A 25,250-nucleotide genomic window follows, 5' to 3' on the forward strand; every position below is an offset into this window, starting at 1 on the left:
GAAGTGGATTTATACCCCGTCTGACTCTTTCTGCGTCACCTTTTCCGGGACCGCACTGCCTCACTACGTAGTGATTGGCAAACTTCGTCTACCTGTGCGGCTGTATGTTGAAACGGTAGTCAATATTCGTTTTTGTAGTTCTTTGTAAATTAAGTGTCTAAATTTGTTAATATAAATTTCTAAAACTGTAAATACATACTTATTTGTTAAATGTTAATAATTATTCTAGACATAATTCAAATTCGTAAAGTTCGATACAACACAACATGGAATACCAAATAAAACGTACCGTGCAACTGGTGCAGACTTGCATGCAATTTTAATAGAACGTTGCGTGGAAAGGTTTTTTTTGCTACGCCTGAAACGCATAAGCGCCATTAAAGCGAATCACCATTCGTGACACCGTTACATAAAATCCGAGCGATGAGAAAGGGTTCGACTTGCAATCGGGAATATGAATAGCAGACCAAACCGCTTCGAAAACGAGGGAGATGTTTACAATCAGGGTTCAATCTCTTACAATCAGGGTCAACGTAATCTGTCGCGCTTCAATTTCCGGTTACATTGCCAAAGAACGTTAATCTGAGGATTATTTGCAATCGACTCGTACACTTTGATCCTGACCGTGGTGAAAAAAGGGGGCGATCTCTTTAGTTTGTTCCGTGGTGTAATTGGTTCGTGAATTTAACATGGAACATGGTCAAAACTGTTCTTCCTATTCTGACTCCTCTCCTGAAGCAGCTGGTCTGAGACCGAAGCTGTCGCATGTCAGGTGACTATTCGAGGAAAAAACCTCATTATCGCCTCGATATATCTTCCTCCAAACACCGCGATATCTCGTAGAGATCTCTCGCACATCTGCTCGGTTATGCCCAAGCCACGGTTGCTCTTGGGAGATTTTAACTCCCACGGAACAGGCTAGGGGGAACTGTAGGACGACAACAGTTCAACAATGATATACGACCTCTGCGACGACTTTAGTATGCCAATTTTGAATACAGGAGAAGTTACACGAGTGGCTCCTCCAGCAAGAGATAGCCGTCTAGATCTTCCCATTTGTTCGAACTCATTATCGTTGGACTGTACTTGGCAGGTGGTTCAAGATCCCCATGGTAGTGATCATTTGCCGATCGAAGTCTCGATTTCCAATGGACGTAATCAATCTGTTTCTATCGACCTCTCATATGACCTTACGAAGCACATCGATTGGGGCACATATGCGGAGGCCATCAATGACGGCGTAATGTCGATAGAAACTCTTCCACCGCGAGAAGAGTACGAGTTTCTGTCCCAGTTGATCCTTGACAGTGCTCTTCAGGCACAAATCCGGCCAGTGCCAGGAGCTTCGGTTCGTAGGAAACCACCCAGTCCGTGGTGGGATGTCGAGTGTACACAACTTTATCGCAAGAAATCCGCCGCTTTCAAAGAATTTCGGAAACACGGTTCGATCGTTCTTTACAAACGGTACATCGCGCTCGAGACCCGTTCAAGAAACTGGTCAAAGTGAAGAAACGTGGATATTGGCGCACTTTCGTTGAAGGTTTATCGCGCGAGACTTCAATGAAAACTCTGTGGACCGTCGGGAGAAGAATGCGCAACGCGTCGTCCGTGAATGAAGATCGTGAAAGCTCGTCGCGGTGGATACTTGACTTCGCAAAGAAAATTTGTCCGGATTCGGTGCCGGTGAAACAAGAGCTACGTGATGCTTTTGCTGACATGCAGGCTTGTAAAATGTCATTTGCATGTCATTTGACTAATTTGTTCATAACTTTCTTTAGAAGCAAAATTTCTTCCATAATTTTGAATGTACTCATAACGCTTGAGTAGGGTTATATTTTTGTCCAAGGGTACATTGCTCTAAGTATAACATCAAAGGCTGGAGAGTGAAAACTCTCCAAAATGTCACGTGTCATTTGACATAATGTCATTTGAATGACATTTTGCCTCCCACGCCCCAGAATACATATTTACAGCAAAGTCTCGTTAGACAAAGTTGTAGGCCCATGTAACCGCTATAAGTTCGTCATACAACATGAATTGATAGCTACCTTCTGAAAAAAGTTCTGGGAAAATTATACAAACGAATGCAAATGACATTTTACAACACTGCTGACAAGGATGAAATGGATCGCCCCTTTTCGATGATTGAATTCTCGCTTGCCCTCCTTTCATGTAACAATTCCGCTCCAGGGATGGATGGAATCAGGTTCAACTTGCTCAAAAACCTCCCAGACGTCACGAAGAGGCAACAAGAGTGCAACATTGTTCCGGATGATTGGAGGCAAGTGAAGGTTACAGCCATCCAGAAGCCTGGAAAACCCGCTTCAAATTAGGATTCGTACCGTCCAATCGCGATGCTTGGAGAAGATGATGCTCTTCCGGCTAGACAAATAGGTTGAATCGAATGATTTGTTGTCAGATACACAATTTGGTTTCCGCAAGGGCAAGGGAAAGAACGACTGTCTTGCGTTATTTTCTTCAGAAATTCAACTAATTTTTGCTAAAAAGAGCAATGGGCTCAGTGTTTTTGAACATTAAGGGAGCTTTTGATTCGGTTTGCGTCGATGTCTTATCTGACAAACTCCATATGGGTGGACTTTCATGAAGTTTAAACAATTATTTGTACAATCTGTTGTCAGAGAAGCGTATTAGTTTTTCTCATGGTGACTCGGCTACATCATGAATTAGCTACATGGGTCTCCCTCAAGGCTAATGTTTAAGCTCCCTCCTATACAATTTTTACGTCAGAGACGTTGATGAATGTCTCATGTCAAATTGCTCGTTAAGACAGCTTGCAGATGATTATGTTGTATTCGTTTCGGGGCCAACCGCATTTGATATGCAAGGACCGTTGCAAGATACTCTGGATAATTTGTCCTCTTGGGCTTCAAAGCTGGGTATCGCATTCTCTCCGGAGGAAACTGAAATGGTTGACTTTTCAAAAAAACTTAAGTTCCCGCTTCAACTGATGGGTAAGGCAATCACTCATAGCATGTTTTCTATATTCCTCGGGGTCTGGTTCGACTCGAAATGTACCTTCGGGAAGCACATTGTGTATCTGACACAAAAATGCCAGAAACGGATCAACTTCATGCGATCAATAACCGGAACATGGTGGGGAGTGCATCCCGAAGATCTTATGACGTTGTATAGAACAACCATTTTGTCGGTCCTCGAATACGGTAGTTTCTGCTTCCAGTCCGCGGCTAAAACACACATGCTGAAGTTTCAAAGGATTCAGTACCGCTGTCTCCGTATCGCGTTAGGATGTATGAATTCGACACATACGATGAGCTTGGAAGTACTCGCGGGAGTACTGCCTCTGACAGATCGTTTGGCGGAATTATCGCTCCGGTTCTTCATCCGCTGTGAGGTTCTCAATCCATTGGTCATTGACAACTTCGAGAAGCTGCTCGAACAAAACCTTCAATCTCGATTCATGAGTACATAACGCTGGAGGTAAGCCCTTCTTCGGTAGATACCAATCGTGATAACTTCTTACACTTCTACAGTTCCTCTGTAATTTTTGATCTGTCCATGGAACAGGAGGTTCATGGAATACCAGACTTCCTTCGTCCGGAGGTCATACCTCCATTATTTGCAAGCAAATACGGGCACGCCAACGAGGAGAGAAGCTTTTTCACAGACGGGTCAAAAATGGATGACTCCACTGGTTTCGGTGTTTTAAACGTTTTTCATAGAGCCTACTTTAAGCTGAAAGAGCCAAGTTCCGTGTATACTGCTGAGCTAGCAGCTATACACTATTCTCTCGAGCAGATCGCATCCCTACTCCCTGACCACTTTTTCATCTTCACCGACAGTCTAAGTTCCTTGGAGGCTGTTCGGTCAGTGAAAGCGGTTAAGCACTCAGCGTATCTCATGAATGGGATACGGAAAGCTTTGAGTGCTTTATCACAGCTTGGGTCCCTTCTCGTTGCTCGATCCCGGGAAATGAGAAAGCGGACTCTCTGGCTAAGGTGGGCGCTATGGAAGGTGATATTTACGATCGGCAAATCACCTTCGATGAATTTTTCTCATTAGTTCGTCAGGAAACCTTGATCAGTTGGCAACAAAAATGGACAAATGGGGAGATGGGTAGATGGCTGTATTCAATTCGCCAACAGGTGTCGAAACGGCCATGGTTCAAAAAATTGAAATTGGGACGAGACTTCATTCGAACCATATGTCGAATAACTACTCTTTAAATGCACATCTTTTTCGAGTGGGGCTCTCAGAAGGCAATCTTTGTGTTTACGGTGCAGATTATCAGGACATTGCCCATGTCGTGTGAGCGTGCGAGGAGTATCGTGGTCCCAGATCTGCGCTAACTGAACATCTTCGGGTCCGAGGAAAGCAGTCGAAGCCTATTAGGGAAGTGATGGCGGGTCTTGATCTCGAATACATGTCCCTTGTCCACCAATTTTTGAAAGTTGCTGATGTTAGATTATAATCGTCGTTCATCCATCCCTTTTGCTGTCGTAATCCCTTAAGAATGTCTTCCTCTTGTTGTACATCTTAATATCTGTCCTTAATCCCTCCCGTATGTCTTCCTTTCATCGTTGTCTCGCAAAACAAAAGTTTGTCTCGTTACAGATTTGAAACATAGCCAAGGATTTCAACTGTGTAAACATCAGCATTGTAATTAATTAAGCACTCTGAATTCCCTTCCTTTCCTATTGTATAATTGTATTCCCTAACTTCGACCAAACCGCGAGTTTTTCGGTTCCCCAAAACAAACATTATTGTATAAGAATCATGAAAAACAGTACTTCAACCCTGATTTCGGCTCCGTAACGCTTAACGGCAAATGAGCCTTCCAAATAAATGATAGTTAAAAAAAAAAGAAGTTGCTCGAAAAAAAAACCCTCAATCTCGATTCATGAGTATTTACCACTGGTATATGACGCTGCAGGTAAGCCCATCTTCGGTTGACACCAATCGTGCTAACTTCTTAGACTCTTACAGTTCCTCTGTTACTTTTGATCTGTCCATGAAACAGGAGGTTCATGGAATACCAGACTTTCTTCGAGGGGAGGTCATACTTCCATTATTTGCAAGCAAATACGGACATGCTAGCGAGGAGAGAAGCTTTTTTACGGACGGGTCAAAAATGGATGACTGGTTTCGGTGTTTTTAACGTTTTTCATAGCACCTACTTTAAGCTGAAAGAGCCTAGTTCCGTGTATACCGCTTAGCTAGCAGCTGTACACTATTCACTTGAGCACTGATCACTTCTTCATCTTCACCTTCACCGACAGTTTAAGTACCCAGGAGGCTGTTCGGTCAATGAAACCTGTAAAGCACTCAGCGTGTCTTCTAACCGGGATACGGAAAGCTTTGAGTGCTTTATCAAAAAGGTCATTCACAATCACCATGGCTTGGGTCCCTTCTCATTGCTCGATCCCGGGAAATGAGAAAGTGGACTCTTTGGCTAAGGTGGGCGCTGTGTAAGATGATATTTACGATAGGCAAATCACCTTCGATCATTTTTTTTCATTAGTTCTTCAGGAAACTTTGATCAGCTGGCAGCAGAAATGGACCAATGGGGAGTTGGGTAGATGGCTGTATTCAATTCGCCCGCAGGTGTCGAAGCGTCCATGGTTCAAAAAAATGAATATAGGACGAGACTTCATTCGAATTATGTGTCGTCTAATGTCCAATCACTACACTTTAAACGCACATCTTTTCAGAGTGGGGCTCTCGGAAAGCAATCTCTGTGTTTGCGGCGAGGATTATCAGGACATTGATCATGTCTTGTGGGCGTACGAGGAGAATCGCGGCCCCAGATCTGCATTAACTGAACATCTCCCAGTCCGAGGAAAACAACCAAATCCTATTAGAGAAGTGTTGGCGGGCCTTGATTTCGAATACCTCGTCCACCAATTTGTGAAAGTTGCTGATGTAAGATTGTGATCTTAGTCTGCCCATCCCCTTGTCTGTCGTACCACATATCGAATGTCTTCCTCTTGTTGTCAATTTCGTTAACCCCTTTCGTATGTCTTCCGCGCATTGTTGTCTCCCAAGAAAATGTTTGTTTGTCCCGTTAAAAATATCAACTATGTGAACATCAGCATCGTAATTACTTAAGCACCCTAAATTCCTTTCCTTTCCTGTATTACAAGCTAGTGGCTTGTACCCATTCACAGAGGGGTGAAGTGTAGCAAAAGCTGAAGAGAAACGAATCCACCCCAGAAAAAAGGCAACACGAAGAGAGTGTGATAGCTAAAGCGCAGAGGAGAACATGGATAGAAACGATATGTGGAGGTTTTACGCAACTGTCAATGGCGCGCGGCATAAGACTGCGCCAGTGCCCGCCATGTGCAATGACCGAGAGGGGAATTTGTTGACAGACAAGACTACCCAAGTAATACGGTTTGTTGTATGAGTGTAAAAAATACATTTTTCTAACATATAGTTTGTTACGTTTTGGTATAAAAAACAGCTCTCATTACTTTCACACGACCCAAACAGCGCAAAAATTATTGATATTTTCAACATCTTCCAGTCGCAACCTTGTTTTTGATCGCACATTCACAAGACTAAACTTAAGTACTAATGATGTTTTCAATGACCGACTCTCAACATGGTTCTGTCAAATTGAATACCAAAACGAAAATGTTGACCAACACGTTCAAAGAAATAAATTTTATACAAAAAACGAATGAAAACAAGCATGCATGAAATGATGAATACCATTTAAAAAATATTTTTATTAAAATATACAGACTGAATAAATATATCAAATTTGTTTCCAAGTCTCGGTCGAAACATTATATGCGGTTCATGTTTCATTGGCTAACTTTTCATTTTACTTCTCCTAATTTTATGCGCCAATGATTGGAGAAAAAATTAACTAAGCCAGAGCATATTTTTTGCAATTGATATGTAAACAATTTCTCGAATCTGCAAGAAAAAAACAGTATGGCGAGTTCTTGATAAACAACAAGGTCTACGAAGAACGTTCATTGCATTGATTTTAAAAGATGTTGAAATTACGTTCAAAATGCATATTTTAGCTAAACTGCTATCATTGGGATATATATTCAGACAAAACAAATGTCAAAAAGTGAACATGTTATGATCTTGTTCGTAAAATCTTCCTGTAGACATGTTTTATGTCGTGAGAATGTAAAACGAAACATATCAAATAACCAAACAAATGTCAAAGAAAAACATGTTATCAGCAAGTTGTAAGAATGTAGTATGAAACATCTTCAATGATCAAATTGCTGTATGTTTTGCAAAAACCTTTTAATAGCTTTTTTTTTAACATAACATGTTTTTTATTTCATTTTCCCGACCATTTTTCAACATTATTATTAGATCTTCGTTAATAATGATGTTTTCGGTGTTACTTGAGTATGGTGGCAGCCAGGTGGAAGGAGTACTTCGAAGATTTGTTGAACGGTGAAAATGAAGGTGTATTAACGAGCAGGATGGACATAGTTGGCGACGGTCAAGCTGTGAAACCACTAACGCTGGTCGAGGTAAAGAAGGCTCTAAACGAGCTGAAAAACAGTAAACCTGCTGGGAAGAACGAGGTCCCGGTCAAGCTTCTCAAACACTGAAGTGAGCAGTTGCATCAATTAATCCCCCACATTATCCAGAAAATATGGGAGGATGAATAACTACCTGCCTGGTTGGATGCCCTCATATGCCCAATCTATAGGAAAGGGCACAGATTAGAGTGTGCCAATTGCAGACGGATCACTCTTCTGAACTCGGCGTACAAAACAGACTGAGACCGCTTGAGGAGTCCTTCGTCGGCGAATACCAGGCAGGTTTTCGTGAGGGCCGATCAACGACGGATCAGATGTTTAGCCTGCGGATGATCCTTGATAAATTCCGGGAGTACAACTTGCAGACTCACCATCTGTTTATTGATTTCAAAGCAGCGTACGATTCAGTGAAAAGAAATGAGCTGTGGCAGATAATGTCCGAACATGGTTTTCCGGCGAAACTGATTAGACTGATACGTGCAACGCTGGATGGCTCGAAATCAAGTATTTGAATTGCAGACGAAGTGTCAACCTTAGACGAAGCAGGGTTGTTAGAACTTGAAATCTGACGCAATCGCGTTATGTTGAACGCACTGTTAGAGATAGGCGAATTATTTATCAATAAGACAACAATGCCAATGCAATATCATATGCTAAGTGCAATCAGTTCACTGTATTGTTGTTTGTGCGTGGAAAATTATGTTTGAGCCACCAGAGAATCAAAAATTAAAAAAAAATATATTTAATAGTACAGACCCCATTCAGGCAACAGGTTCGAAACATTTATGTTTAATGGTTTTTGTTTTCTCATAATACTTCACAATAAGCCATTTTATGAGACAGATTCGAACAGTTGATGGCTTATTCTTCACATGTTGTGCTAGACACACTGTGACACTTTTTCACGCGGATTTTGAAATCTATGCGTATTCTATGACCATTTTTTACGCGATTTTATTTACGTCGTTCTTGGGGTCTAACCAGTTTTTGCCTTTCTCGTACAACAAAGTTGTACCGAAAGGCTATAGGACTACTCCAAAAAATAACTTTTGATAGAAGGCCCGGAGACCCATAGTGTTATATACCGATCGACTCAGTTCGACGAATCGAGGTGATGTCTGTATGTGCGTATGTATGTGTGTGTGTGTGTGTTTTTTTTCTTCCTAAACAATGGAGGGGGAATCTGCTCAACAGACATCCTGGGTTGACCAGGAAGTGCGGGGTTAGGGATCACCGAGGGAGGCAGGACTACATCCCCGACCCGCTAAACCGTTTCCATTGCCGCCAAGCCCATAGTCCCTTCGGTACAACCAGAAAGTAATGCTTCAAAGGGGGCCAGTGCACAACGCACCCTCGAGGTTAGCTGCGTGTCCTTGCAGCACCGAACATCGTAACTCGCTTTTTAGAAGAACACCATGGTATCGTGCCAGCGCGTAGCCGGCTTTCCAGGTGGCCTTACCACGCTCTATGTCCTCGGAAGGTGGGAAGGGTCGACTTCGTGCCCGCTTCACCCTGCACGACAGGTATCAAGAATGATGATGCCGCGTGCACCCCAAATTGACCTTTCTGCGATAGGGCCTATTCGCCAGCACACAGAGGGACTTGCCAACGCGGTGCCTACGCCTGCCCCAGCCTTGACGAGGAGCCCTTTCCGTCCTCGGGCTCGGAACCCGCCCGGTTGACCGACGCCGCGAAAGCAACGATACCATGTTGTTCTTCGCGCGGCCACTTGTTCGGTAAAATGATCGAGTTCGACCACAGAGCATGACCACCGGTATGACCCATGAAGCCGACTCCGATCCCTTGGACCACCTCTTATTTGCGCCTGAACTAGCCATCCTTGAGTCCACGCGCCACCTTCTATGTAGCTCCGAAACGATTTGGGCGATAGCCGATAAAACGGCGTTCCAGCCAACTTCATCTTTACACATCTTCCGAACTAGGTTGTCCGGGGTAGTGTCCAGACCACATGTGGCTAGCATGTGGTCATGCATTGCGCGAAAACGTAAGCACACGAACAACACGTGCTCCGCCGTTTCCTCTAAACCTGCGCACACCAAACACTCGGGCGAGGCCGAGCAAGCCAGCTGCGTTACCTGCACTTTGATTTTGTAGCACGCTTAAACGCCGGGCACATCGAACCCCCCATGGGGTGTTTGCTGTTCACAGCTCTGCTGGAACAAATCAAACAATTGGATGGTTCGTGCAGCATTGTGCCTTATGTCCCTCCAATCCGCAGCGTCGGCAGAGATTGCTTCTGTCAGGGCCTTTGCAGTCCCATTGCTTGTGCCCCGGTTCCAGGCACTTGAAGCAAACTTCGGGTTGCTCGTATATGCGCACAGGGCATACCGACCATCCCACCTTGACGCTCCCTAACTTGACTACCTTGGAGGCGTCCGCTGCAGATAGCCGAACCAATGCTACCTGCGTCCCTGCCGGACCTTTCCGCAGCCGAACGGCTGCGGTGGGCGTCTCCACTTCACACTGTCGCCGCAGTGCCGTGACGAGCTCTTCGACTTCAGTGATCTCTTCCAGGTCTTTAACCCTTAGATTAACCTCCGTCGTGAGTGCCCTCACCTTGATCGTCTCGCCTAGGACCTCCTCCGCCAACTTCTTGTAGGCGGCGCCCTTTTGCGAGACGCCCCGCTTCAGCTCGAGTATCATCTCGCCCATCCGGGTACGTCTTATTCGACGTACGTCGGCGCCGAGTTCACCGAGCTTGACGTCACTTCTCATCGCCTTCAAAACATCCGAGTACTTAGCCTCGTCCGCCGTGATGACTAGGGCATCGCCCCTGGAGCGATTGGCGCCTACCCTAGACTTCTTGCTACCCTCATTCGCCTGGGCCTTCTTTTCGGCCCTTGACGTCTTCGGTTTCCTCTTGTTCTTGACCAGGGTCCAGGAGGCGTCATCCCCCTCTATTTCCCTGGTCTGGTACGGCTGAGATCTTTCATCCTGCCGTAACCCCTTACCACCGTCTTTCCTGAGTGGACGGACCTTTCCAGGTCCTTCCTCCCCCGGGTTTGGAGGTACCTGACTGTCTCCCCCGTTTTTGTGTCTGCTCCGTTGGAGCAGTCACCCTCGACGTACCCGCAAATATTTGAGCCTCAGTCCGGGTAGACTTTGGCACCATCGTCTTCGCTGGCACGCCTTCGGTCGATTTGACCTTGCCCGAGTCCGCGAATCCTTGGGCCTCAGTCTGGGTAGACCTCGACTCCACCGATTTCACGGGCTTACACTTGGACGTCCAACCGCCCTCTCCAGCTTGGCGTCCAGCATCGACTTTCGAAGTTTCTGCAAGCTCCTCTTGAGGTCCTTGCTGATATTATGCTTCGATGACGCAAAGTCGATGATGGCGTCCAGCTGTTCCGTCGCCACCTCGAAGGCCGAAAGCCCATCGCGTTTGCGGTTCATCACCTCCACAAGCCATGGGCCGTCAATAACCCCTACCGGCGTTTTTCTAGCCGAGAGGAAGGTTGAGTGACCCACGCTGGCGCTGCGCACTGAGCTGCCGACTATTGCCTCTGACCTCCTAGGCGGAGACCTGAACAACCCACCTCTTGCGAAGGGGTTGTCGCCTACACTACTACCACTAATTGAAGAATTGACTTGGTTTTCCATTTTGGTCCCACGAGTTGCTCGGGAAAAGAGATCCACCACGCCAGAGCCCAGCATGACGCGGTAAGGGACAATTACTGTGGAGGGTGCCCAGGTACCCCACAGGCTCCGTTAAAGGCCTAGCTTATTATTTCACCCCCTTGGCCATGCATCTCCTCGGAACGGGTCGCTTGACGCCTTGGGATTAGGGGTTAGGGACGATGGTCCCGGTCTAACTCGCAGTGGCCATGGGGAGGGGTTGTCAAGCCCTTGGACAAAGTCCCTGCTGCCCCGATGTAGACCGTACGGATGTATGTGTGTGTGTGTATGTGTGTGTATGTGTGTTTGTGTACAAATTTTGTAGACACTATTTTTGGAACTTAGCATTATCCGATTTACTCGCAACAAGTTGCATTCGACGTGGAATGCGGTCCCATTGTTTGCTATTGAAAATTGGCCCAATCGGACATTACATTTCGGAATTATTGAAAAATCTTTGTTTTTTGTTTTCGAGGTTGGTGGCGATGCATAGTAATTAATGCAAAAACATGCAAAATGATAGAAAATATGCGATCTATTCCTCTAAAGTGCTTTTTTGACCTTTCTTTTGTGATTTTTTCAGTACATTTTACGATGCACGAGAAAGGCATCATCGCCGCTAGGTGGATTAATCCGGGTTTTTTTACGTAGATTTTGATATCAAAGCGTTTTTTCCTAGATTTTTTTACGCCGGTTTAGCGGTCTAATTAGTGGATATTAAATCGGTTTATAGCAATTTCAGTGGTCTGTATATCGTGTCTGGCCTTTTGATTTGTAGGAGTGGTCTACGTATAGCTCGATCCATTAAGCGAACACTTGTTTGCAGCAAAGCCAATATCCATAATATTAGATCCTTTCAGTTTAACTACATATACGAAAAGGTTATATATAACGAGTAGAGAAGACCGTACGGATGAAAATGATGTGAAACGCCCACAAAATCCGCCTAATGGCACAATCAGGGCAACTTTGAACTTTTTATTCCCGCTTTGTTGATTGTGTTTTTTTCATTTCTGACAGGCAGGGTCGGCCTCATTCATCGTAATAGAAGAAAGGTGTGAACAAAATCATGCCAAATGATTAGCACTCTCCTCAGGGTCATTCATTCAGCAATTATGGCAATTTCACTATGATTCAATCATTAAAAATATACAACTAATCACGCTGGCTCTGGGTCTCCACCTCCACGTAATTCAGACTTGGCGTGGCATGTAACTGAAGGCCATAAGTAGGACCATTATCATAATCGTAATGTTTGAGCCCTGCGTGCTGTAAGGAGAGCGAGCAGAGTGTAACACGAGCGCTTGGCTTCGAACTGCCTTCCCATTCTGCAGAAATAACGACCGAATGGTTTCCGCTCGCTTTTCCAACTGGCAAAGGTAAACTGCTACGCAGCTCATAAATGGGACAATATTCGGTAATTACACCGGTAATGAATGGCGCAACAATACAAAATGAATGTACAAATCTGATACTAATGGTCTAGATAAGCATCGTTGGTTGGCATTGTGTCGATCGATACGTACCTCGAGGATATGCTCGGATTGGTTCTCTCTGTCAAGCTTCCTGGCAGTAGTTGTAATTAAACCTGAAATTAAACAGAATAATAGTTTAGTTCAATAGTGGACTCGTGTCGGGAATGAATATTGATTAGATATAACAATCGTCGTTTTATTTTCAGGATTGGGATCTCGACTCATTATAGACACAAGACATGTTATTCTCTCAACGCAGAATATAAAAATAATATGGATGCTTGGAAGTTTGGCAGACTCGCAGAAGGTGTGCCGAAAATGTTGTATTTGGAACGTGGTCCACATAGGCTAGGAGAAGCATTTGTGACCGACTTTGAACAACTGAAAGTCTAAACCGCCTCAGTAATAAAATCGAACAGTCTTAATTGATTTTGATCGAGAATTCTTCTTGGAACTCTTTCGGAAGTTTTATAGATTTTTTCATAAATCTCTTTTAGATTTCATCGAAAATTCCTTTTTATATTCCCTGGAGACTTCTTCTTGGATTTTCTACGGAAGCCATTGTGGGCCGAGAATGTGGCTTCGTATAGTAGACGTTGAAGAGGTTCTACCCTGAATTGATTATGTCTTCCAAAATATGAAATATATGAATGAAAAATAGTTTGTTATAATCGACTTTGCGAATTCTTAATTGGATCAAATGTGCTCTGTTGTTCTTTTACTGTAAGTCATACCACTCTCTAAGAAACTTAAAACCAATATAATGCTTTGATACACTCAATGCCCCACTTTCAAATACTCCCCAATCAGCTCCCAGCTCTCGACACCAAACAAAAGCATCTGACAAGAGCCTTGAAGACGAGTGGTTTGTATAACATTTTGCAGAAACGAACGCTATTTATACCAACATTCATCAGCTTGGATCGACCTGACTTGACTAGTGTGTCCGGTTGGGAAAGTACAACTCTCCTCCCGGCCGGGCTGTGGCCCAACAGTTGCAACTTTTGCACAGGCTGACCCCATTTCCATGCACAAACCACAAGTGCACTCTCCAATTGCACGAGAGCAAGCTTCCGCCCGTAGGCTAGTTACTACAGCTTTCTTCCATGGATGGTTGGGTCGTTGCTAGAAATCGATCAGGGGCAGGCGGAGCAGAAGGGCAAGGAAAACTATTTTTCCACTTTTACTGTACCGGTCGGTCCGTATAGGCAGGCAGTCAATCAATCTTCCGTTGCAAACTGCACTCGAGCTGTGTTATTGTTAACGCTCGTTGCACGGACAGACGGGCTCTGTCGATGATTCTTCCTGAGCTTTCGGTGCTGTGCCGTAGCCAGGTCCGTTCGAAAGACGCAAACCATATCAGAATGTGGAAATCTAACCTGAACTACGCTTCCGCAGTCGATTTGAAGTGTGGAATCAATATGCAATCGAGCTAGAGCCGGGCTGGACCCATTCTGTGAGTGTCCGTCCGCAAATTCCAAAACCCAGAGGTGCAAGGCGAAACAACCCGATCAATATTTATAGCTTATTGTTCCCGTTGACGTTTATTAGAAAATAATTGAATTTTAAATGCATTTTCCATCATGCGGTTGTACCCGGCCCGGTGCAGCCGCCATAGTCCTCGAAGAAGAATGGCATTTTAATGGGCTATCGAAGAACGTCGACCGAAGACATTTAGCGTAAACTTAGTTAGAAGTTTTATCGCTTCTGGGAAAAAACTGCCTTCGTTAAAAAGCTCAATCTACATCAGTAATTACTATTATGGAAGAAAAGGTGGATAGGGTAAGGGAGGTATTTTGGACCGCTTTAGGAGATGGCTGAACAATTTTTCGAATAAAAGTTAGATTTTGTAATAATGCTTGCTCAATTCTCTATGATACTACAAAGTGGTGAATGCTAGGTAGGATTTGTAGGTAAAAATGTTGTAAATCCCACCGAAAGAACCAAACTATCATAAATTCTGAAGATATGTAAGATTTAATTTTGGACCGCCTGTTTTTATTTTGGACCACCTATTGAACATATTTTGGACCACTCGAATAATTTTGTATTGCTTGCAAAGTTATGTTACTATTATATTAAATTAGTGATCTCCAGCAATTTCGGCGTTTTCATCCTAAAAGTCCTTGTTAACCAATGCATTTTTATAAGCTCTCAAAAGCTTAAAACAATATCTACCAGCTAAGGGTATTGAAACTAATATCAATTTCAGTACCACTCAGTACAGCATCATGAAAGCAAAACAAACGTGATATATGCACCTGGTCACTCCTACCCTGCCACATTTTTATGTAGTTTGCCAGATCTGTTCCATTTGCGCCATTGATAGTAGTGGGTTGCCCAATTCTTTCTTGCTCCTTGCACATTCTTTTTCAAAACGAAACATAATCGTAGAACGCGGAACTCTGTTGCATTGGCAAGCAGCAAGGACGGAGGGCTCTAGCAAAGATTGGTTCTTGTCATGGAGCTTTCTTAACTATTCTGCCCACAATAGCATATTTGTCCCATATGGATAGGCATTCCTGTAAAGATGGGACTGATATAGGCAGTATTTTCGTATGGAAATAATAAAAACAATTACATGTTCCTTTAATAGACATCTGTCTTTCATTTTTCTACATCATTGAATGGTAATTTATAAATGCGGTATGAACAGTAATTTATGAATGGTTAACAAAAGTTTAAGACATCTAGAACTTAAAAAGCAGATATGTCGAAAATATGTTCGGCTAAATGAAAAATTAACCTATTTTGGACATGCCTCAGAATACTGTTTTGAAACTTACAATGTTTTGCTCGAGATAGGAAACTGCTTCTATTAGGTTGTCATAAGTCAACAACATCATTCACATGTTTTAAATCTATGAACAAATAAATTTTACAATGTCGTCTTAGTTTTGGTCTAATCCAGCCAGAATGGGTGAATGCGTGCAAATATTCCTAATAATTGCAATATTTTATAAGAAACAAATGTAGGAAATACCTTATGGATAGTTTCTTTTTGCAATAAAATTTAAATGTTGCATGTTTTATTTAGTTTTGTGTGATATAAATACAAAATTCAGCTGGGTGGTCCAAAATATGAGCCCGGTCCAAAATACAGCCATTACCCTACTTACCGCTAGTGCCGTTGATTGCAAAGAAACCCTCCGGGTTTCCCGAGGTGATGCGGTAGGAGATTTGCTGCAGTGGATCGATGTCGCGATCCTCGGCAATCAGCTGCAGCACTTTGACTCCATTGGGACTGCTTTCCGGTACTGAGGGGTAGTAGACGGCTTCCTCCGTGAGGGGCACGTTGTCGTTTTCGTTCTGAACTTGGATGAAAACCTGCGTGGGGCGAGATGAAAATCAATGAATTAGATGGAGCATTTTGCTTTAAGGCTCAAGAAAAAATGGGTGTAAAAAAAGCTTTAACCACCGGCGGTGTGTCGTCTGTCTCTTTCTGCTCTTCGAATAATGGTAAATTTGTTCCTCCTCAAACCTTAAAAGTCTGTTTGTCTTTTGAAATTGACAAAAAGAGCGTGAACTTCTGACCATCCGTTTTCTGAACCAAAATAAATTCTTTATATTTATTTTTTCCTTGATTTTTGTTTTTCTATATGCTTGTTATTCTCTCCTTTATTCTTATTTTTTTCTTTTGATATTGCTCATTCCATATTTTGTTTTCTTTTTTATCGATCCCTTATTATTACTATTTGTCCTACAACAGCATCCGAATAGCAGGGTTCGTACTTTTTGTTTCGGTGAGACGAAAAAAAGCGATTTTCGGGCAGTAGGAGAATCTTTTTTCTAAGTCTGTGGAGAGAAACATCTACTTTTTTTTGTCTAGAACAAGTCTGAAAGATAAACGAAAATCGTGCTTACTTGATGAATTTTTTTTGTTTGCATCACTGCGCCGATTGAAATTTTACCGGCGGGGCGGCGGCGTGATAGTTCATTTTCAGCCAGCGGCGCACAGAAGGACCAATCTTCAAAAAGACGGTCAAAAACCATTTTTTCAGAATGATCCAAATTGATAACTTTAGTCATGGGTTGTTAGTAGAATACTTGACGATGATGTAAACATAGTTTTGAGTCATTTTTTTCGGGTGGATCTTACCTTCACAGTCAATACAAGTTGAGCATGTTGTCGATTTTTAATTCTCACCCAAACCTATTATATTTGGCACCATCACAAAGTGTAGTCCAAAAACTAATAAAGCCACGCATATACGTTCGTAAATTATTTTTGATCGCGCAGAAAGTACTCGGTCTTTATTATGTATAAAATTTATATTGTATTATCTTCTTGCTGTATTCATTGTAAAATCCAAAAAGGTACCCATCGGTACCCATCAATGAAATTCACACTGTAGTTTAATTTTTTTTATCAGGAATCCAATCCTGCAGAAATTAGGTTCCGCCACCCTCCGCCCGGTCAGTTATTTCGGTTTTACTGACAGTGGTCGTTTCGGTCTTGCCAATCAACAATCAACAACAAACTATCAAGTCATGTAATGTTTAGTCGCAATGCAGGGAGAGTATTTTATTTGACCCCTACGTAAAATTTTCCGTACTTACTCTGTAAAAAGATCATGAGTTTTTCACATGAACCGTAATATCAAGAAACGATTTGCGCCTCTACAGCTTTACTTTGTATAGGGACGAAACAAAATACATTCTCCAAATTTCTAATAATGAAATACATTTTTCCGTTAGCACTGCAGTGAGGCGGCAGAAATTGATAATTACAGGTAGCAGGTAATACCTGTGAAAGTGCTCAAAGAAATAGAACTCTACACTGGCGGCGCCAGTCATTGATATTTGATGAGGCACCACTTGGTGCAAGCACGTTGTCTTTGAGAACGTTAGCGTGCTTGCGACGACTGGTGCCCCACCTCTTGTTCCGGTAGTGGATATCTTGCTTACGGGTCGGCGATTCCGAGAAGATGAACCATCCATTCAATAAAATATCATAATATGTGGCCTGCTAGACCATTTGATTCACTTCTAACATTTTTGACCTTTTTTTTTGACCTTGACATTTTTGTCTTTTTTGGAATTGGTCCCACTGTGCGGCGGTGGCGTGGCGGCGTCAAGCCGTTAGCGATCGGTGGCGATGGCGCGGCAGTGTGAGTGGTTTCCAGCGCCAAAATTTCTGCGGAATTTCTTTAGTAGCTCCTCAATGAATTCTTCCGGAAGTTCCTCCAAAAGTTCGTTGGAAAGTTCATCAAGAACTTCCGCTGGACATTCCTTAAGATATTCAGCCGGAAATAGCTCTGAGAAGTTTCTCCAGGAATTCCTCTGAAAGTTCCTCCAGGGTTTCCTCCAGGAATTCCTCCGGAAGTTCCTCCCGGAATTCCTCCGGAAGTTCCTCCCGGAATTCCTCCGGAAGTTCCTCCCGGAATTCCTCCGGATGTTCCTCCAGGAATTCCTTCGGAAGTTCCTTCAGGAATTCTTCCGGAAGTTCCTTCAGGAATTCTTCCGGAAGTTCCTTCAGGAATTCTTCCGGAAGTTCCTTCAGGAATTCCTCTGGAAGTTCCTCTTGTAATTCCTCCGGAAGTCCCTCTAGGAATTCCTCCGGAAGATCCTCCATGAATTCCTCCGGAAGTTCCTCCAAGAATTCCTCCGGAAGTTCCTCCAGGAATTCCTCCGGAAGTTCCTCCAGGAATTCCTCCGGAAGATCCTCCAGTAATTGCTCCGGAAGTTCCTCTAGAAATTCCTCCGGCAGTTCCTCCAGTAATTCCTCCGGAAGTTCCTCCCGGAATTCCTCCGGAAGTTCCTCCGGAAGTTCCTCCTGAATTCCTCCGAAGTTCCTCCGGAAGTTCCTCCTGAATTCCTCCGGAATTCCTCCGGAAGTTCCTCCGGAAGTTCCTCCTGAATTCCTCCGGAAGTTCCTCCGGAAGTTCCTCCGGAAGTTCCTCCTGAATTCCTCCGAAGTTCCTCCCGGAATTCCTCCGGAAGTTCCTCGGAATTCCTCCGAAGTTCCTCCTGAATTCCTCCGGAAGTTCCTCCCAAATTCCTCCGGAAGTTCCTCCGGGAGTCCCCCCGGAAGTTCCTCCCGGAATTCCTCCGGAAGTTCCTCCCGGAATTCCTCCGGAAGGTCCTCCCGGAATTCCTCCGGAAGTTCCTCCCGGAATTCCTCCGGAAGTTCCTCCCGGAATTCCCGAAGTTCCTCCTGGAAGTTTCTCCAGAAGTTCCTCCAGGAATACCTCCGGAAGTTCCTCCAGGAATTGCTCCGGAAGTGCCTCCCTGAATTCCTCCGGAAGTTCCTCCTGAATTCCTCCGGAAGTTCCTCCTGAATTCCTCCGGAAGTTCCTCCCGGAATTCCTCCGAAGTTCCTCCGGAATTCCTCCGGAAGTTCCTCCCGGAATTCCTCCGGAAGTTCCTCCTGAATTCCTCCGGAAGTTCCTCCTGAATTCCTCCGAAGTTCCTCCTGGAATTCCTCCGGAAGTTCCTCCTGAATTCCTCGGAAGTTCCTCCTGAATTCCTCCGGAAGTTCCTCCTGAATTCCTCCGGAAGTTCCTCCCGGAATTCCTCCGGAAGTTCCTCCTGAATTCCTCCGAAGTTCCTCCTGAATTCCTCCGGAAGTTCCTCCCGGAATTCCTCCGGAAGTTCCTCCTGAATTCCTCCGGAAGTTCCTCCTGGAATTCCTCCGGAAGTTCCTCCTGAATTCCTCCGGAAGTTCCTCCTGAATTCCTCCGGAAGTTCCTCCTGAATTCCTCCGGAAGTTCCTCCCGGAATTCCTCCGGAAGTTCCTCCTGAATTCCTCCGGAAGTTCCTCCTGAATTCCTCCGGAAGTTCCTCCTGAATTCCTCCGGAAGTTCCTCGGAATTCCTCCGGAAGTTCCTCCCGGAATTCCTCCGGAAGTTCCTCCTGAATTCCTCCGAAGTTCCTCCTGAATTCCTCCGGAAGTTCCTCCTGGAATTCCTCCGGAAGTTCCTCCCGGAATTCCTCCGGAAGTTCCTCCTGAATTCCTCCGGAAGTTCCTCCTGAATTCCTCCGAAGTTCCTCCCGGAATTCCTCCGGAAGTTCCTCCTGGAATTCCTCCGGAAGTTTCTCCCGGAATTTCTCCGAAGTTCCTCCTGAATTCCTCCGAAGTTCCTCCTGAATTCCTCCGGAAGTTCCTCCCGGAATTCCTCCGAAGTTCCTCCTGGAATTCCTCCGGAAGTTCCTCCTGAATTCCTCCGAAGTTCCTCCTGAATTCCTCCGAAGTTCCTCCTGAATTCCTCCGGAAGTTCCTCCCGGAATTCCTCCGGAAGTTCCTCCGGGAGTTCCTCCGGAAGTTCCTCCCGGAATTCCTCCGGAAGTTCCTCCTGAATTCCTCCGAAGTTCCTCCTGAATTCCTCCAGAAGTTCCTCTTGGAATTCCTCCGGAAGTTCCTCCCGGAATTCTTCCGGAAGTTCCTCCCGGAATTCCTCCGGAAGTTCCTCCCGGAATTCCTCCGGAAGTTCCTCCCGGAATTCCTCCGGAAGTTCCTCCCGGTTTTTCCCGGAATTCCTCAGGAAGTTCCTACCGGAATTCCTCCGAAATTTCTTCGGAAGTTCCTCCTGTAATTCCTCCAGAAGTTACTTCTGAAATTCCTCCAGAAGTTCGTCCTTTAATTCCTCCTGAATTTCCTCTCAGATTTCCTCCGGAAGTTCCTCCCGAAATTCCTCAGGAAGTTCCTCCGGGAATTCCTCAGGAAGTTTCTCCCGGCATTCTTCAGGAATTTCCTACCGGAATTTCTTCGGAAGTTCCTCCGGAATTTCTTCGGAAGTTCGTCCTGTAATTCCTCCTGAAGTTCCTCCTGAGTTCCTCCGGAAGTTCCTCAGAGTTCCTCCGGAAGTTCCTCCTGAATTCCTCCGGAAGTTCCTCCCGGAATTCCTCCGGAAGTTCCTCCTGGAATTCCTCCGGAAGTTCCTCCTGAATTCCTCCGGAAGTTCCTCCCGGAATTCCTCCGAAGTTCCTCCTGAATTCCTCCGGAAGTTCCTCCTGAATTCCTCCGGAAGTTCCTCCTGAATTCCTCCGGAAGTTCCTCCTGAATTCCTCCGGAAGTTCCTCCTGAATTCCTCCGAAGTTCCTCCTGAATTCCTCCGGAAGTTCCTCCTGAATTCCTCCGGAAGTTCCTCCTGAATTCCTCCGGAAGTTCCTCCTGAATTCCTCCGAAGTTCCTCCTGAATTCCTCCGGAAGTTCCTCCTGAATTCCTCCGGAAGTTCCTCCTGGAATTCCTCCGAAGTTCCTCCCGGAATTCCTCCGGAAGTTCCTCCTGAATTCCTCCGGAAGTTCCTCCCAGAATTCCTTCGAAAGCTCCTCCCGAAATTCCTCCGAAAGTTCCTCCCGCAATTCCTCCGGAAGTTCCTCCTGGAATTCCTCCGGAAGTTCCTCCCGGAATTCCTCCGGAAGTTCCTCCCGGAATTCCTCCGGAAGTTCCTCCCGGAATTCCTCCGAAAGTTCCTCCCGGAATTCCTCCGGAAGTTCCTCCCGGAATTCCTCCGGAAGTTTCTCCTGGAATTCCTCCGGAAGGTCCTCCTGGAATTCCTCCGGAAGTTCATCCAGGAATTCCTCCGGAAGTTCCTCCCGGAATTCCTCCCGGATTTCCTTCGGAAGTTCCTCCCGGATTTCCTCCGGAAGTTCCTCCAGGAATTCCTCGGAAGTTCCTCCAGGAATTCCTCCGAAGTTCCTCCAGGAATTCCTCCGGAAGTTCCTCCAGGAATTCCTCCGGAAGTTCCTCCAGGAATTCCTCCGGAAGTTCCTCCAGGAATTCCTCCGGAAGTTCCTCCAGGAATTCCTCCGGAAGTTCCTCCAGGAATTCCTCCGGAAGTTCCTCCAGGAATTCCTCCGGAAGTTCCTCCAGGAATTCTTCCGGAAGATCCTCCAGGAATTCCTCCGGAAGTTCCTCCAGGAATTCCTCCGGAAGTTCCTCCAGGAATTCCTCCGGAAGTTCCTCCAGGAATTCCTCCGGAAGTTCCTCCAGGAATTCCTCCGGAAGTTCCTCCAGGAATTCCTCCGGAAGTTCCTCCAGGAATTCCTCCGGAAGTTCCTCCAGGAATTCCTCCGGAAGTTCCTCCGGAAGTTCCTCCAGGAATTCCTCCGGAAGTTCCTCCGTAAGTTCCTCCAGGAATTTCTCCGGAAGTTCCTCCAGGAATTCATCCGGAAGTTCCTCCGGAAGTTCCTCCCGGAATTCCTCCGGAAGTTCCTCCCGGAATTCCTCCGGAAGTTCCTCCCGGAATTCCTCTGGAAGTTCCTCCCGGAATTCCTCCGGAAGTTCCTCCCGGAATTCCTCCGGAAGTTCCTCCCGGAATTCCTCCGGAAGTTTCTCCAGGAATTCCTCCGGAATTTCCTCCAGGAATTCTAACTAATCTTATGTTCGTAATGACAATGAAAAGCGTGAATGTAAGTAATTCTCGCTGAGACCGGGCCACTATTTGCACGACGTTCTTAAAAATGCCTAAATTTATATTCCTTCGAAAGCTTTCGGCGAGTGTATCAAGGATCTGATCGGAATTCTTCAGAAAGGTGAACCCCTCGTTAGTTATGCAAGAAATCATTTCAATGGACCCTTCGATTTTTGTCAATTCTTGACTCACCAAAACTGTCATAACTCCAACATTTATCAACCGATAAAAGAGATCAGCATATCGTTGGAAAGATGAAGAGTGTATCCTCTCTATTCCTCTCTAATGCATAACCTTCATATAATTTCATAATATATTTTTATTCGATGTTCTGCTTCGTTTTCGCATTAATTCCATGTTTTATTTACTTCGCTTTTCTGCTTATTTTCTCTCTCTCTCTCTGTCTATCTGTCTATCTAATTTTCTTCATTACCGGTATTATATTAAGACAAAAGTCTAACCTAACTAAATACATAAATACATCACCCCACAATATTTGCACTGGAGATAAACTGCTGTTTGGAAGCATCGCCAACCAGGTTCTATTTAAAAATGCCTTCAGCTGTTTTTTAATCAAAGCAAACCTTTCTATGTACATTTTTCCACACCGCCACGACACGCTCCCCCGAATCAATATATTCCCCAACTTTCTGGCACATTTTCCCCATGCAAGAAATTCCAATTCCAAATGCAAGATGATAAAGCGATCGCCTCCGGAATTTTCCGGAAAAATGCACCACCATGTCTGGGGCGCACAGAGTGCACGAAAAAAAACAAATTCCACAGCTCGAATGGTGTGTCATTCCAGACACACCACCGCCGGTGCACCTTACCCTTGGCCAAACTTACCTGAACACACGAGTGCAGCGGGACCACCGCCTGGTCCTGGGCGCAAACTGTCAGCCAATAGTTGGGTTTAGATTCCAGATCCAGGGATGCCATGGTCCGTATGACACCTGTAAGAGAATAGAAAGGACGAACGTTAGTGAGTGAGAATTTTATCCGATTCAATAAAGCTCAATCATGGAGTTGTATATGGCTCTCCCCTGCCAGGAAACGACGATGCATCCGGGGGACTTGATTTATTACAGCGAGCAGCGCACCACGGGGGTTGATTTAGTGAAAAAAGAATGAAATATGATGTGCGAGCTTTTTTTAGCCAATGGAAATTTGATTTGTTTTACCCTAGTGTTGGAGGCTTTTCTTGGCTGTAATTCTGACTTTATAAGTGAAAAATATCTGTAAATGTGGACTTATCCGTGATCTTTTATAAATGAGAAAAGTCATTTATTGCATATATTTGATTGCACACATTCATTGCATCTCGCTTTCAGCGTGAAATTTTCCGCCCTCAAAAGCCGTCAATTTCACAATGCACATCCACAATCGCCGTAGCCGTTGGCAATGTCATCATTAGGATCAGAAACTGCTGCTCCTCAGTGCTCCGTGCCAGGAGAATCAGAGCTGCTTTTATCAGGCCAACAAAAGTCATACTTCTTGATGGTTTTTCTTCCACCCACCAATGGCCCGATCCAGAAACGATGACGCTGGCTGGCATTGTGATCAATTTCTTGCCATCTCACACAAATGTTTTCCTCCGGCTCGCATGGCCAGCGTTCCCTGTGTCCATGTCCATGCAACCACGCTGCCATTGTCAAGCACTACTGGTGGAGACCGATTACCACGTAGTACAAATGGCATGGCACCCTGAACAGGAAGGAAAACTCTCTCTTCTGGTCCGATGGTGGCGACGAAGCATTTATCTCTGCAGATAATGTAGGATAATGTATTATCATTATCAGAATCACATGATGGTGCCGTTTTTTTTTTGCTTGCCGGCTATACATTGCTGGGAAAGTGGAAAAGAGATCAAGTACCCTGGCAAAATGTCTTTCTCTCTGTCGGATGTCGGAGATTATGTAAAAGAGAAGATAACATGAATGATATTGAATAGAATAGAGCATCATTGTAATGGTCATATATTAATATCAGACCTCGGAGATCATCCTGGGAGCCCACACCTAAGGAAGGCACAACATTGTAAGAGATGATGTTGTTCCTCGAAATCGATTAGGTTAGGAATTGCTGGCTTGGTTTCCTGATTGAACGATATTTCATTTATGCAATCGATTGATGCATGACATTGATTGAGCCGAACAAAGCGCTGTTTCATTTTGAGAATCCACTTCAACTTTATCGAGCCTAAACAGTTAGGTACTATTAAAATGAAGAACATTAAATTTTATTTCAACAAATGTATTTCAGATTAAGATAAATCTTCTACACTATTTATGTTGTTTATGAACCAGCTAGTTGTTGTTTATGAATTGCGAGATTATTGCACACAATGTGAGTCAGCTTTTCATAAGCAACGACTAACTAGCTGGTTCATAAACAACAGGAAAGCCACTGTATCAGCATGCGAAATAAATCATGTTTTCGCTTTTTATTTCATTCCTTATCATCGTCATATATTCGAATAACATTTCTCCACCCTGTTGAGAAAACGAAATGTTTGCGTGTTAATTCTGACGAGAGTTTATTGAAAAGAACTCTGCTGTTGTACTCATAATTCTTCATACAAACTCTGTGGGACTTTTTCTCGACCGCCAAGGAAAAAAACGCTTCCGGGGTCAAAGTAAGAATCTAAATTAAATCCGATGCCACACGAACAAAGGAACACGTGTAGGTACTACCCCTTGCCACATTAGGAGGATGTGTCGTGTTTGAAACATTTATGCCTCATTGCGAAGGGTTGCACGTTGTGGCGCTTATAAACGTACACACAAGTAAATAATTTGCAATAAAACCCCAAAGATGAACGTTTACTTTGGTGGTAAACATTGTTAAGCTGTATGAAATATGCCTCCTTCTCGCAGTGTTTGAGTAGCAAACTGACAGCCAGTCCGGGCCCCGGAATGTAAGTGAGCGGATGTTTCATGGCAAAGCCGGTAATGAGGGCACTTGTTATCGGCCTGGCTTCGGCACTCTGGAGCATGAGGGATGGCCAGAATTAGGCACGCCAGCAGCTGTATAATGATGTTAACAACTTCAAGCGGCTGCTGTTTTGGCATCTACTCCTTCGTACACTTCGAAAGTTTCTTTTTTGTTTCAGCCTCTACTATTACTATGCCAGGCCGGTCGGCATTTCGAACTTTTGACGATCTGTGTTCTTCCCTTCCAGCCCACGTGACTACGTAGGCCTCCCACTGGATACATATTCATAAGCTGCTCGGTTGCCAGAACGATCGGTTGGTTGCAGATGATGGCACTAAAGTTTCCC

The 25,250-nt window shown here is 44.7% G+C and overlaps 1 protein-coding gene across 6 annotated transcripts in view; it reads right to left on the reverse strand.

The window, feature by feature from the left end:
* Positions 1-25,250, reverse strand: part of LOC134221115 (fat-like cadherin-related tumor suppressor homolog) — a 386,241-nt gene that overhangs the window by 205,558 nt on the left and 155,433 nt on the right. For all 6 annotated transcript variants that reach the window (XM_062700308.1, XM_062700312.1, XM_062700311.1 and 3 more), the window contains exons 4-6: positions 22,817-22,923; positions 15,730-15,937; positions 12,662-12,723 (exon numbers count right to left, since the gene is read on the reverse strand). In XM_062700308.1, the coding sequence (XP_062556292.1) occupies positions 12,662-12,723; positions 15,730-15,937; positions 22,817-22,923 (377 nt within the window). The remainder of the gene's footprint in view (positions 1-12,661; positions 12,724-15,729; positions 15,938-22,816; positions 22,924-25,250) is intronic.

Source organism: Armigeres subalbatus, chromosome 3, assembly GCF_024139115.2.
Source record: "Armigeres subalbatus isolate Guangzhou_Male chromosome 3, GZ_Asu_2, whole genome shotgun sequence".
Lineage (NCBI taxonomy): Eukaryota > Metazoa > Arthropoda > Insecta > Diptera > Culicidae > Armigeres > Armigeres subalbatus.